The following is a 13,481-nucleotide window of genomic DNA, read 5'->3' as shown; positions in this document are numbered from 1 at the left end:
CAAGCATTGTTTTTCTATTTTTAGCATGTTCCTTCTTTAGTTGACACTATTTACTTTTACATTTTGTACTTTACTATTCTAGTAATTTCTTACATCAGATTCTTATCTATTTTTTAATTTCATAGTTGTTCTTAAATCACTTTTATTAAGTTTATATACTTACTTTCCATATTCTTTCTTTTATACCTACTTTTAGACTGATAATCGGGACAGGAGAAAGAGAAATATTTCTGAGGATGGTAACCCAGACAGAATGGGCAGTCACATCTCCTGAATGGCCCTCCCTTCATCGGACATCTGTGTTTCAGTCTTAGACACACCTTCTGTCAACTGACGTTAACCTTCAAAGCCATTTTAACAGTCTTTTCATTAATACAGAAAACTAATAAATGTAAAATTAACACAGGGAAAACTTATTTTTAATTATTTTTATTGATTTTAGAGAAAGAGAGACTGGGGAGTGGGGAGAGAGAGAGAGAAAGAAAAAAACATCAATTTGTTATTCCACTTATTTATAGATTCTTTGGTTGCTTGTTTCTCTCGTGTACCCTGACCAGAGATTGAACCCACAACCTCGGTGTATTGGATGATGCTCTAACCATCTGCGCTAGATGGCCAGGGAAGCCTTGTTTTTGAACCTGGGGTTCTAAACCTGATCGTGTTAGTACCACAACAAATTATACTTGATCAATTTTTACATTCCTAGGACAAAGTGTTTTTATCGCAGGGGTGGATCTCAGTGTTGCCTGGCAGACGCTCAATCAATAGTGCTTGAATAGACAAATCAATAAAACTGCCAAGAAACTTTAGAGCTATAAAAGATACTAAAATAATTCTCTTTGGTTTCAAACTTGTTTTTGTTTTTTGTTTTTTTTTTTGCTTCTTTTTTTTTCTTTAGGAGTAGAACAATTTTTTTCAGTGTACTCTTCAATGCAGTCCCACCAATACATACATACATATTACTCAAATAGTAGCAGAACCCTTCTTCCTAGGTTTATACTCCTCATCATTTTGCTCCTCACTCACAACCTCCCTGCCTAAGATGAAAGAAATCCTCTCTGGCCCCTCGCAAGTACCAGTCACCCTTCAAAGAAAGGGGCTGGGCCCTTGGAGTGACGCAATCTCGGTTTGTCAGAATGAGGTTGGGAGGGCTCCGTGGAGAGTGAGAGCCCTGCCCTAGGTGAGTGGCTGGAAAAGTTTACAAAGCAAGATGTAGGAGTCCTTCTCTCCAAAGACGGGCTTCTATTGCCTCTTTGTAATCATCTTGGGGAGTCAAGGTAGATCAAGACAAGGAAGACAGAGCTGCAGCCTGTATGGACAACTGCAACTTGGCTTCCCCTCTGAGTACTTACTTTAACACCTACTGAGCTCTGGCCCCTGGGGGCTGCCTGGGTCTGGCCCTATACTTATCTGTGTTGGGAAGGCTGCTCACCTCTTAGCCACTCTCCTTTGCCCCAACTTGGATTTGTCTTCTAGGCCTCTACTTGGGTGCCACATTGTCTTATAATTTTTGATCCTTCTGTCAAGATTGGGTTCTTCTGCTTGTTCTCAAAGCTATTTGTACTTCTCCCAAATCAGATGATTATCTCACTTATACCCATACATCTCTGTCTCCTCCATTAACCGATCAGCTACCTGCAGACAGGTGCCAACCTGTGTGTTCCCAGGCTCAGTTGTTCTGTGTGTACACAGACTATAATTTGTTACTTGAACAAATTAACATATATTTACATAGAGCAGGGAAGTGATACTACAGAGACATTAAAGGTATGGTCTTTTGCCACTTGCTGGCTTTGTGACTTTTAGCAAATCACTTCAACACTCTGAGGCACTCAATTTTATGCTCTATAAAATGAGAATAACAAATTAGCTGCTTCATAGGAAAACTTTAAGAATTTAGTTAGATTTTCCACATTAAAAATATTTAGCCCTAAATTACCACAACCAACATGAGCTCAAAGCATGTTATCTATGATAACAATAACAGTTATTAATAGCTATGAAAGTTATTGTTATTATCATCTGCCCCTGTGTGTTTTGTCCTTGGAGAGTCAGAGATTTCTACCTTGTCAGGTAAGAACCTGAGGCAAAGAGCCAGATGCCTCTTTCCTCTGCCACATGCCAAGAGTCACTCCTAAGAGCCTCATGTCCTCAGGCCATCTGATTACACTTGTATCTTGGATGTGCCTCTGTGGCTTTCCTCCCATGTGCCTCAGGAGAACTGATAGAGTTGGCTAGAAATAGTAGCCTTTGCCTTCTGGCTGATTACACAGGATTTTGTGCAAAGAGGTGTGTCAAGCCCCTCATGTCTCATTGTAAGTTTTCTTTGGCTCCCGTTACTATATAGCGTTCTCTGTGATTTTTATTTTAGCCTGTACTCCAGGGGGAAAAAAAGTTCTACGGTGTCAAGAGTACAGATTCTGAGAGGTAGCAGGAGCACGGGGACTTTCAAAGGTGTGAAACAATTGGTAATTTTTCTCTAGGTCCTGTATGTTATAGCTTATTTCTCTCCTGAAAACACAACTTCAATACAATCTCTCCAGGAGTCTCCAAAAGGCCTTACCAATCCCCAGGGAAAAGGTGATCTTAAGGCAAAGGTGCAGATTTCCATAGAGAAGAGCAGTATTTGAACTAGACAATCAAACACTGTGTTGACAATATAGAGCAACGCTTACTCCCTTGCCCTACCTTTCTGCCAAGGACTTGTTACCACATTTTCTATCCTCCAAGAGATTCATCTGACAGTTTGGACACAGAAGCATGTATTATTTGGTATGCATATTTTTTCAATATTAACCCACTTTTTTGTGACCCAATAAATATTTATTGAATGAATACTTGTTATATACCAGACTCTTTACTCAAAGCTTTGCATCTCTTATCTCATTTAATCCTAAAATACTATGAGATTATTAACATTATTCCCATTTTACAGATGAGAAAACTGAGACTTAGCAAAGGTAAATGATTTACCAAAGAACGTAGTCATTGAAAAGTGGAGAGAAGAAGTCTGTTAATTATAGTTTCTAACTTTAAACTTTTAAAGAGCAACAAGACTCTTCTAATTTATTTTCCATAAGTGTGTAGCTAGATATGCAAACAGGGATAAGACATACAGGTGATTTCTTATTAAAAAGTATTTCTTTTTTAATAACCAAATATAGATTAAATATCTGTATACTATACATCTATATATTATATAATATATCTCAAATAGAACACAATTTCAAGTCAGAAGCCCAGGATCCAGTTCCAGTTCCGCCACCAATGCGGAGAGCTACTAACCATCCCCACCATTTATCTGGGTGCCTTTATCTGTAAAATACGCGGTTATGCTACATCAATAGCTACAAATGTTGGCCTGTGATGAAGTTCGTTAAGTCTGCAGTGAAATGAGAAAAATAAGAACAATGGATCTATTTGCATAAATTTATTTATTTTATAAATCTGTTAAAGTGGCTTGTTTTTATGAACAATGGGAATTTTTCCCCTTTGACATACTTGGATGGCAAAATTCAAGTGTGCCCTCCATAACAGGACCCTGATATTAAAAATACACTTGTATTTTTACTGGTTCACAAACCCAAAGGTCTGGGAACCACCGCACTAGGTGATCATTAGTGTCCCTTCTAGCTCCAAAATTCTATCCTTTTGTTAAATCACAAGTGATATTTAACTGATTCTAAAGTAGAAAGAAAGAAGAGAAAGCATTATCCTCTTTTTTCTTTTCCCCAAAGGTGTTCTGTTGAAAGAATGCCCCTGGCAAGATATCATAGCTATTCCACTAGGAAAGCAGTCTTAGGCAAATGAGTTTGGGAAACAATAGGTTAAAAAAATTTGTAAAGTAACTAAACTTTTCAGAACCTGTAAAATTCCCAGGTTTATTGTGACTCTCCAGAAGCAGACAAAGCAGGAGTGATTCCCAAGTCACTGGAAGGGAGCAGATGCTGGTGCCGATCCCCTGTGAGGACACTACACCTGCCCCTGAGATAAACTTGAGAAAGGCGACTTTGGGTAAAAGAAAGTTCCCAGTAGCTTTCAAAGTAAAGAAAAAAAATACAGCATTACAGACAAGGAAACTTCTACTTATTCTATATTACCAAAATGATGAATATTTTCAAAAATTATAAAAGAAGCCTGAATAAAAATACTTTGGATTAAAGTGCAATGGACTAAATAAAGGTTTCACGGCTGTTTTGACAACTTTTATTAAAACCCTAACAAATAAAGGAAAATTATGTCAAGGATTTGTACCCAGTGATTGCAACACGATAATTAGAGCACTTGGAACTTACAGAAGTCTGCGGTAAGAAAATTGTGGCTGTCAACCCTGCACAGTGAGTACAAGGCAAAATAAACCAAGGTAAGAAACTGAGCCTGAGAAAACTCCCAGGCTCACACTGTGTGTCCTTGTTAAATATTTCAGCACCAGGAACAATTAATTCTGAATGCTTGTGGCTCATGATTGATTTATTGAAACACTTCTACTATGAGCAAAGAACAACATTCTTGATAGAAAATAAAATCTAATAACGTGTATTTGTTTTTATTTTTCTTTGCATAATTATCCAATCAGAGTTGAGAAGGTTTACTTTGCCTTTTTTGTTTCTTTTTACATGATCATGTAAAATATCAATTAGCCAAACCCTTCAGCCATCACAAATTCTAGATTCAACTTCCACGTAACACACTCAGGAGACAATTTTCATTTGGGACGAGATGATCTTAGAGTAAACTATCCACAGGGAGGACTAGGAAGGGTCTTTTGGGAATTCTGACACTAACAACCTTTCCCTCTGACTGTAGACACACCCAGGTTTTTGACAAGCCTGTTGCTCTGCATTGCCTCCAATATTTTCCACGATCACTGTATGGTAAGTTTCAGCCTGTTTTTCAGAATCCTGCTGACTACAGCAGTCTGCTGCCATAAAAAGCCTTCTCAGACCTGGAGTTGGCTTAGAAAAGTGCCTTTGCAAAGGAACAGAAAAGCACATGTAACATTTATATTCAAAGACAGAAGAGAGAAAAGCTCTTGTTTTGGTACTGATAGGCTCAAAGGATTGCTTTTAGGGTCTAAATTTCACATTTTTAATTTTCTTCTGATGACATTTGTAAACAAAATACCAACACTAAAATGAAATCACTTTAGCCAGGAAAGGGGGGAGTGTCCTGCCCAGCAGATCAAACCCTTGTCAGACTCCACTGGAGCAAAGTGTCTCTATGAAGTAGCACATGACCGTAGGGTCATTCTACACCCCACCTAGCACGCTGCATCGCCCGAGTTAACAGATGTGTGAGCTTCACACCGAGGAGACGAGGTTTCAGAATTAGCTTCTTTAAAACCTTAAGATGGTACTGGTTTAGCCTCTGGGGAGAGGGATAAAAACACCAAACAACTCTTTTTAAGAGACTATATGCCCATCTATACAATTTGATTCAATATACAAATACTGTAGTTTGAAACTATACCCTTCAAGCTTCTGTGAACATCTGCTCAACCTAATAAGCTGATTTTCATTTTTGCAATAAAGAGATCCAAATAAAAAGTGCATCGCAGAGGGGAAAAGAAAAGTAAAATTTAAGTAACTCCTTCACACATTTTAACTTTGACTATCTACCATATAACTCTATTACCCCCATCTGGAAAAGCAGATCACATTTAACATCAACATTTAAAAATGAGCATCTCAAAAATTATTTTTTAAAACACAAAACATCAGAGCTACTTGCCTTTTGGCAATTTCTGTGCATTTCCCAGGACTAGTGCAATACTTCCACAGAGAAGTAGACACCCCAAGCTGGAGAGCATGTTGCATTTGCCACCGCACACGGGGACTGACGCTGGTGGGTGTCCCGCAGCTCTGGAGCTGCATTTAAGTGGACTGTCTCCCAGTGACAGGCGGGCGGCTGCACTGAGTCTGCCGTGGTCTTACTCACAGGGGGTGGAGACAGAATGACATCACACCCTTTCTCACACACATACCAAAAAAAAATAAAAGCACAACAGCGAAAACACATCATAATATTTCCTGCTGGATTATAACTGTCTGTGTCTTTCTCTGTGATATAAAAATCAAACTTATGGTCAATCTACATTTGTGAAAGAAAAAGTATTTAGGCGATTTTGAAACATTGTTTGAGCTATTCTAAAAAATCCAGAAAAGACCTACTTAAAACCATTGGAATGTTGAAAATATAAAATAAAACCTTATTAGGAAGAAAACTGTTTTTAATTATCTAGTACACCAATCCAATTCTTCTTTTAAATGGGAGTAAACTCATAAAAAATATACTTTGAACCATTCTAAAGTTCCACTATTATGAGAAATATTTGACAGTAAATAGTTGGCTATATAGCTATTCACTGACATATATACATATACACACAGAGAGCTATATACATACAGATATTCTATCCATATAGATGTGAAAATATAGTGAATTCATGGTCACTGGTTATCTGCAGCTCTGGGCCATGTTCTGTAGTAGTATTTTTGCCTACATTACGCTGTGCAGGGGCTGTGCAGGAGACAGGGTGTTATCCCCACTTTACTGGTGAGAAAAACTGAAGCTTAGGTTAACTGCCCTGACAAAGCCAGGGCACTCCAAGGGCTGATCATTTGGATGGGCTTTGGAATTGAACTGACCAGAGTGTAAATGGGTATGCTATGTGCCTTTGAACAAATTTCTTCACCCATAATTCATGGTTTATAGTTAACTGCTTGCTGCATGCTGGACACTGATCTGACCAGTTTACATACGTTAAAACACGTATTCCTCAAAATAACCTACAAGGCAGTCATTGTCATCACCTCTACTTTACAGGTAAAAATTACTGGGCATGGAGAGGTTGAGAGACAGGCACAAGGTCACAGGGCTAGTAAGCAACAGAGCCAGCATCTCCATCCGGCAATTTAACCCAGAGCTTGCACTCTTCATCACTGGACTTCAAGTTCTAAAGCAGAGATAAGAGTACCAATTTCATACATTTGCTAGCAGAACTTTTGGAGAGTACTGACCATAGTGCCTGGACCACAGGAAGCATTTGATAAATAACAGTCACTGAAAACAACAATAAAAAATCCCCCAATTAAATAGAACTGTGATTCTAACCCCGGTGCTTGCACCTCCGACATTCACGTGGGTCTGCTCTTCCCTACTCACATGACCCGGAACACAGGCCTTGCTGGAATGGCTGGGCTAATAAAGTGCTTTAACTGTTGTCTGTACATTTATATCGACACTGAAAACAGCCTATTCCTGGGGTTGCTGTAGCTGAACCAAATGTTGCTGTAGTCGAGGGTAATGGAATAACGCTGGTCAAATGAAATTCCAGTCAAAAAACTTACCAAAGAAAAAAGAAAAATTGAAAAGACAGCCCCGTCTTCCAAATAAAGCATGAGAAGGCACATTGTTAAAGTCATTCAGAGCTGGCCCAGTGTAAGCTTTCACCGTAGGAATGCTCTGGCACCAGCCGCTGAGGCGATTGGGTTATTTAACGGGTCTTTTTCATCTCTAATTTTTTTACTTGACTAGGCAGCTCAAACCCGAGTTCAGACATTCATCCAGCTGGCACTGCGGATCTGCTCCTATGCGCCATCGCCATTAAGTTGAACCGGTGAGGCCACTGTGTTAGGAGAAACGACAGATTTCTGAGGGGGAAAAAATAACCCAGCAGAAATAGTGAAAAGGCTGGTTCTTCAAAACAGTGTGAGGGGCTGGTCTGAGGCTTAGGTAATGGAATTAAGGGATCAGTCTCTGCTTGGCCTGCAGGCTACATTAGCGATCATTATTTGCAGTTTGAAACTGTCTGGGAGCTAATTAAATAAAGGCTAATCTCCAGTTATTTTGCCAGAAAAAGATGGTTTATTACCTTAGCTACTACGACAGTGAAGACATTGAAAACCTCGGAGCTGTCCTTAGACCAGGGAGGAGGCACATCGGAAAGAAACAGACCGCATCAGAGGAGACATTTCACTTTTTCAGTGAACAAAATGCTTCCTGTCGTGTCAGAGTCCCAGCCCAAACAGGAGGTAGACAAATACCCCAGAGGAACGCTAAGTGCTTTGCTACATGGAAGAAAACTTCAGAGCTGTGGTCGTGTAATCATTAGAGGCTTGAAGGCCATCTTCAAGGAAGAATGTCCCTCTGACTGTGGGTACACTGCGGAGGCCCTGTGAGGCCTCTCAGTTGTCACAGCAGAATGTTGCGAATGTCAACACTAAGCCCTGGTCCAAATGCCACTCGTGTCTGTATTTATCTGGAAATATAGAAATGTAAAGCTCCATTGCTTGTGAGATTATAGAATTAACCAATATCTGTTGAAAACCCCCTTTTACACATTTATTTAAATTCATAGAATGCATAGCACTGAGAGTGAACTGTAAGTAAAAATATAGACCCTGGATGACAACAATGTGTCAGTTTAGGCTCATCAATTGTACCACTCTGGTAGGGACGTTGGCAATAGGAAGGGCAGAGGTGTATGGCCCATCTCTGCACGTGTGGGGTCAGGGAGTAGGTATATAAGAAACCTCTGTCTTCCGCTCAGTTTTGCTCCGAACCTAAAACTGCTGTGATAGGTGTTGTGACTTTAAAGTAGATACAATGCCTTTATTTTTCCTATCTGTAATGCTGACATGAAAAAGTCATTTATTTCAAAGTGTCCTTTTGAAAATTAAATGTAGTATGACATGGTTAAAGAACAATAATCTTATTTTGAAATACTGGGTTTTAATACATTGAAAATAAAAATAGACTTAACTGCAATATTTAAAAAATTCTATTTTAAAAATCTTGTTGGGAGAACATTTAGAAAGAACTGCTGGAACAAACACATAAAATGTATGTATATATTCCCTATCTGTGCAGAACCACGCAGGAACCATGCACAACTGTGTTTGCCTATCGCAGTACCCAGTGCATAGGACAAGAATGCAGTAAGAATGACGAGTAAGAATCCAGTGAAGCACAAGTCACCAATTCCTCCAGAGGGTCTAAGGGTTAGCTCTGAATCCAGCCAGAGAAAGCCGGAGTATGACTGGACTGTACAGTTGTTGGGAGACAATTCTCCAAGTGTCCCTCACGTTTCTGTACCTCTAATGAGAAGAGGCATTGGTTCCCTGTGCTCCAGACTATCTTTTCAAGAATGTTTGTATAGGAAACAGCCTTGGAAGATAGAAGTTTGTTTAGTGTCCCAAATAATAAAGTTTCCCTCTGGAGGAAAGGGAATACATGCTCACTTCCTATGATCAAAGACTCAAGGCCCCTAAGCTCAGGGCTGCTTTCCTATGATGCAACCTGTGGCATGTATAAGTGTCACCTGTACCTCCTTGGGCTGCCCTAGGGGACGGGGGCTCCTAGAACTGGCACAAGTGCTGATACTGAGGCTACTGCTGTTGCTACGAGTAAATAAACAGCCCTTTGTCTTTGACCTGGGAGTGCTGAGTCTCCTGCCAGCATCCATGTACCGTGCCTGTGAGCTTGCATGTATGGTAAAATCTCAACCTTTCATAGAGCTTGACAAAAAAGATTGGCTCATTCCAAAATATTTTATTAGATAATCCTTGATATAATGCCATCACCTGCATTCGAGGCCACTATAAGAAACATCCATGAAGCTCTATTTGTGCATAGGAAGAGTGTTGCTAGGCATTGCTTATTAAATCGTATAGAATCCTCTTTATAAAAACTCTGGAAAAAAACTTTAACTGTTCTTTATGTGAAAAAAGGTTGTATTTTTTTCTGAGCAACTGTATTTATTTTGTGACATCATACCCAGTTTTCTCATTCTGTACTGACTGCTGGAAAACCAGAGCCAAACGCGTCCCCCACCCAAACTAAGTGCATAGCTCTTTGTGCCGTGCCTGTGTTGGCATCGTTCCTGGCTTTATTTTCCGCCCCCACCCAGACTTATTGCTTACTTTACTTGGAGTCCTAATTTATATGGTTTTGTAAGTTGCTTTTATTTTTTCCTTCCTGGAAGAAGGTGAGGGATAAACAAACTCCACACACAGGAGTTGTGTCAAATATGCATTAAATGTGTAACGTGGGAGTCTGTGAACCTGTTCTCGGTTTTCTTTTTTTACACAAGAGTAGAGACTGGTGGAATTTTGGTACAATGATTGTATAGCATTGTTTTTATTTTTTAATGAAACACAGCCAATTTTATTCAAATTCTCCAAAATTTATACTCAATGTGTTGTTTCTAAAATATATCTCACCCTTTATATAATGGTTTTATTATTTCATGTTGCCTTTATTGTTTTGTGGGGTTTTTTTTTTTGGTCTTTTCTTTACAGTCCTTTGGTAGAAGCTAGAATGTTGAGTTGCCCAGTTAGGAGCCTCTGACCTACTACTGTGATTAAGTTTCTTCTCAACATTCATGGCCACCATCTGGCTTCTAAATGAAAGGCTTTTGCTGATAGAGTGAAACTGCATTGTTACCCATAACCACATGACCTAATTTAGAATCACTTTTGGCATCTAGTCTCTTTTCTAATCCACCTTTCAGCTTCATCTGGAGGCATGTTCAGTTTATCTGCCAACACATTAGTGCTGATACACTGGTGGATGCAACAAAAAGCCTCAAGTGGGAAGAGATAAGCATTTTCAATAAAATCCTCAAGACAAGCTACCAAGAAGTCATTCACAAGCACAGATTCACATTCCCTCAGCTTTTTCTGAGCCCCATCAAAGTCAAAGTTAACATATACACAGTCAACAAATTCTGTAATTGGGTCTTTATATAAGACTCCTGCTGAATAACTTTGACTAGATCTTTCAGCATCTGCCGGCAGTTTTGAATATCTTTGTTTGTTATGAGCACTGTAGTCAAATAGTGATGAATATGTGGCAACATCATCTGAATTGTGTTAAGATGCTGTGGCTGATAAAGGAAGAGATCAATAATATTATCACACCCTTTGGGGTGGTTGAAGAAAATAGAGACCAGTGAATGAGCCATGTTTGCTGCTGAAGAGACTCGAGTGGAGAACTCACAGAATTATTAGCTATGGTTTCTTTTCGTTGTGTGAGGTCTTCCACGGCTGCACCACAATTCTACATTAAGATCACCTTTAACTGGAACATAATCAACAGAGGAAAAAAGCAAACAAAATGTAGCCAGGGACATTGAGGTTAAGAACAATCTAACATCTAACGATGGCGGGGGGTGGGGGGGAGGGAGGAGTTGGGAAGGGACAGTGAGGAGAGGGGATTACAGGAACTACTATAAAGGACACATGGACAAAATGGGGGGGGGTTGGAGGTGGGGGAGGGAGGTGGGTTCAGCTGGGGTGGGGTGGAGGGATGGGGAGAAAGGGCATACAACTGTAACTGAATAACAATAAAAATTAAAAAAAAAAAGATTTCAGAGACCAGTTTCCCCAGAGTGAACCAAAGCATTTCTATCTGTTGCTGGAACCAAGCCTCTAAAGGAGTAAAGGTATTCTGCTGTTCCAGATTCACTCCCACGTTCATGTTGGAGTTTTGCATACTGGTAGAGCGTATCTAAATATGCTTGCCTGTAACCACGCTGGTCTGCCAGGTAGTCAAACAGCATCTGACCATCCCTGGCTGACTGCATTTTCCTGGTAGTTTCTGGATCTTCAAACACCCTCACAACTGGTTCTCTTTAATGCCTGAAGCTATTTCAGTTGTGCAACAACTGTGGTTCTTTTTTCTTTCGAAGCATAAGGAATACCACCAGAAAAAGACTTTTCTATACACCCATAGCAAAGTCTACCATGTTGGCGTCACTAAGAAGATCCATTTTTCCTTGTAAAGATTCTTTTTCATTATATATCTCCTTTACAGAGAGAAACTCAAGCAACAGAAAAACTAGATGCCCATCCAAAAAGTATGTGATATGAGTAGTCAAGTCGTACTCCACCATGATGCCAAAGGAAAACACACCAGCATTATTTCTTTATGTATTTTTGCTTTGGGAAACTAGGTAAAAGGTGGGAGGAATCCAGAACACTACTCTAAATAAGTGCATATTTTTAAACCATTGCACATTTGACTTTTTCATTGTTCCATGTTAATTCCATTATTTCAAAGGAGACTTCCAGTAAAACTCATAAATCTTTCAAAGCTTGGGCATAAATTCTGTGCAGTCACTTTACCTATCAGTTTTCATTTCTTACTCCCTCATATTTAATCTCCTATTGCTAAGAGATTTAAGAAGGTTTTATACCTACAATTAATGATATGCAAATATATGCTGGGGTTTTCTAGAAGATGCTAATAAAATAATTTTTATTATAACACTTATTTGAAAGGGGAAATCCAATGTCCCATGTTTTCAACCCAAATGTTTCTGTAATTAATGCACTGAATGAGACCCTTTATCCAATTGGACCAGTATCCTGATCTAATGGGGATACACTGGACTAGAGCATGGAGTTCACTTCCATGTTGCTTTTTATATAGCAGGGTAAGTATACCCCATAAATGCCTAAGTGACACTTGCAGATTAATCTTCAGTCTGTCTAAAGGCATCTGGGCCTCTAGATTTTTGGCTTTCTAACTTTGAGGTAATTAGCAACTTATGCTATAAGAGTATAAAGGATCCTTTTTTTCTGTTAGGCTGGAAACATGCTTCTCTAAGACCTAACTTATACATATCTGAGCTAAATTCTTCTTTCTTTGCAGAGGTGCCAGGCTTGTGCAGGTGGAAGGACTATCTCTTACCTTAGCTTCAAATAATGTAAAAATTGAGGGAGTCAAGTGTTCGGTGGGAAATATAAGCTAATAAACCAGAGGAGGGTCTTAAAAATAGAAAACAGCATGAGGGAGCCCAAGAACAGGAGGAATGCAAGCAACAGGTGGGTGGGACAAGTAGGAGGATGGTGGTCCTGGGAATATACCCTAGAGGAGCTTTGTCAGCAGGCTCACTTTTACACATGCCTGCATGTGGTATATGGGAGGCCTGCTGTATTTTAAGGCTGGGATGGAATAGCCATGGTCATGGTCTCCTAAACAACAGAAGCTATATCTTTTTAGTTTATTATTTAATGGAAATGACATTTCTCTCCATAGTTCCCAACTTCATTGCATTGTTTTGGGGTGTGACAACCAGACTGCAAGCAGAGTTAATAAAATACTTTAAAGACACTGCAAAATTGAGATTAAGAGAATTACATCATTTACTAATGTCTCTAATGAGAGATTAAACAGAAATAAGGAAATGAAAACGGATCCTTTTGGAGCAAATTTAGGGCATATCTCTGTCATAAGACAGGCCTTTGTGGGTGCTTTTGGCTACAGCCACAGACTGCACTAAAGTATAGAACAGCATTCCAAAGGGAAGGACACATTCCAATCCACTTAGAAAAACACACCCTGATACAAAAGGGAAAGATGTAGCCAAAGGGTCTACACTGAGAATAATAACTTATTCTTAGAAAATGACAGCATACAATAGTTGAATAATTTTAGTATTTAAGGTAACAATAACTGACAAGAACAAAAGTGCA

At 39.3% G+C, this 13,481-nt stretch overlaps 1 protein-coding gene and 1 pseudogene across 20 annotated transcripts in view; both read right to left on the bottom strand.

Moving 5' to 3' along the window:
• Window positions 1-5,895, bottom strand: part of ABI3BP (ABI family member 3 binding protein) — a 246,227-nt gene extending 240,332 nt beyond the window's left edge. For all 20 annotated transcript variants that reach the window (XM_045193486.2, XM_045193488.2, XM_045193493.2 and 17 more), the window contains exon 1: window positions 5,731-5,895. In XM_045193486.2, the coding sequence (XP_045049421.2) occupies window positions 5,731-5,809 (79 nt within the window). In that variant the 5' untranslated portion in view covers window positions 5,810-5,895. The remainder of the gene's footprint in view (window positions 1-5,730) is intronic.
• A 1,694-nt stretch (window positions 5,896-7,589) lies between these two features.
• LOC112302588 (eukaryotic translation initiation factor 3 subunit E pseudogene) lies at window positions 7,590-11,896 on the bottom strand (annotated as a pseudogene).
• Window positions 11,897-13,481: the final 1,585 nt, after the last annotated feature.

The sequence above is a fragment of the Desmodus rotundus genome, chromosome 2 (assembly GCF_022682495.2).
Source record: "Desmodus rotundus isolate HL8 chromosome 2, HLdesRot8A.1, whole genome shotgun sequence".
Taxonomy (NCBI): domain Eukaryota; kingdom Metazoa; phylum Chordata; class Mammalia; order Chiroptera; family Phyllostomidae; genus Desmodus; species Desmodus rotundus.
Note: the sequence above shows the minus strand (reverse complement) of the source record. Positions and strands in the feature narration are given on the sequence as shown.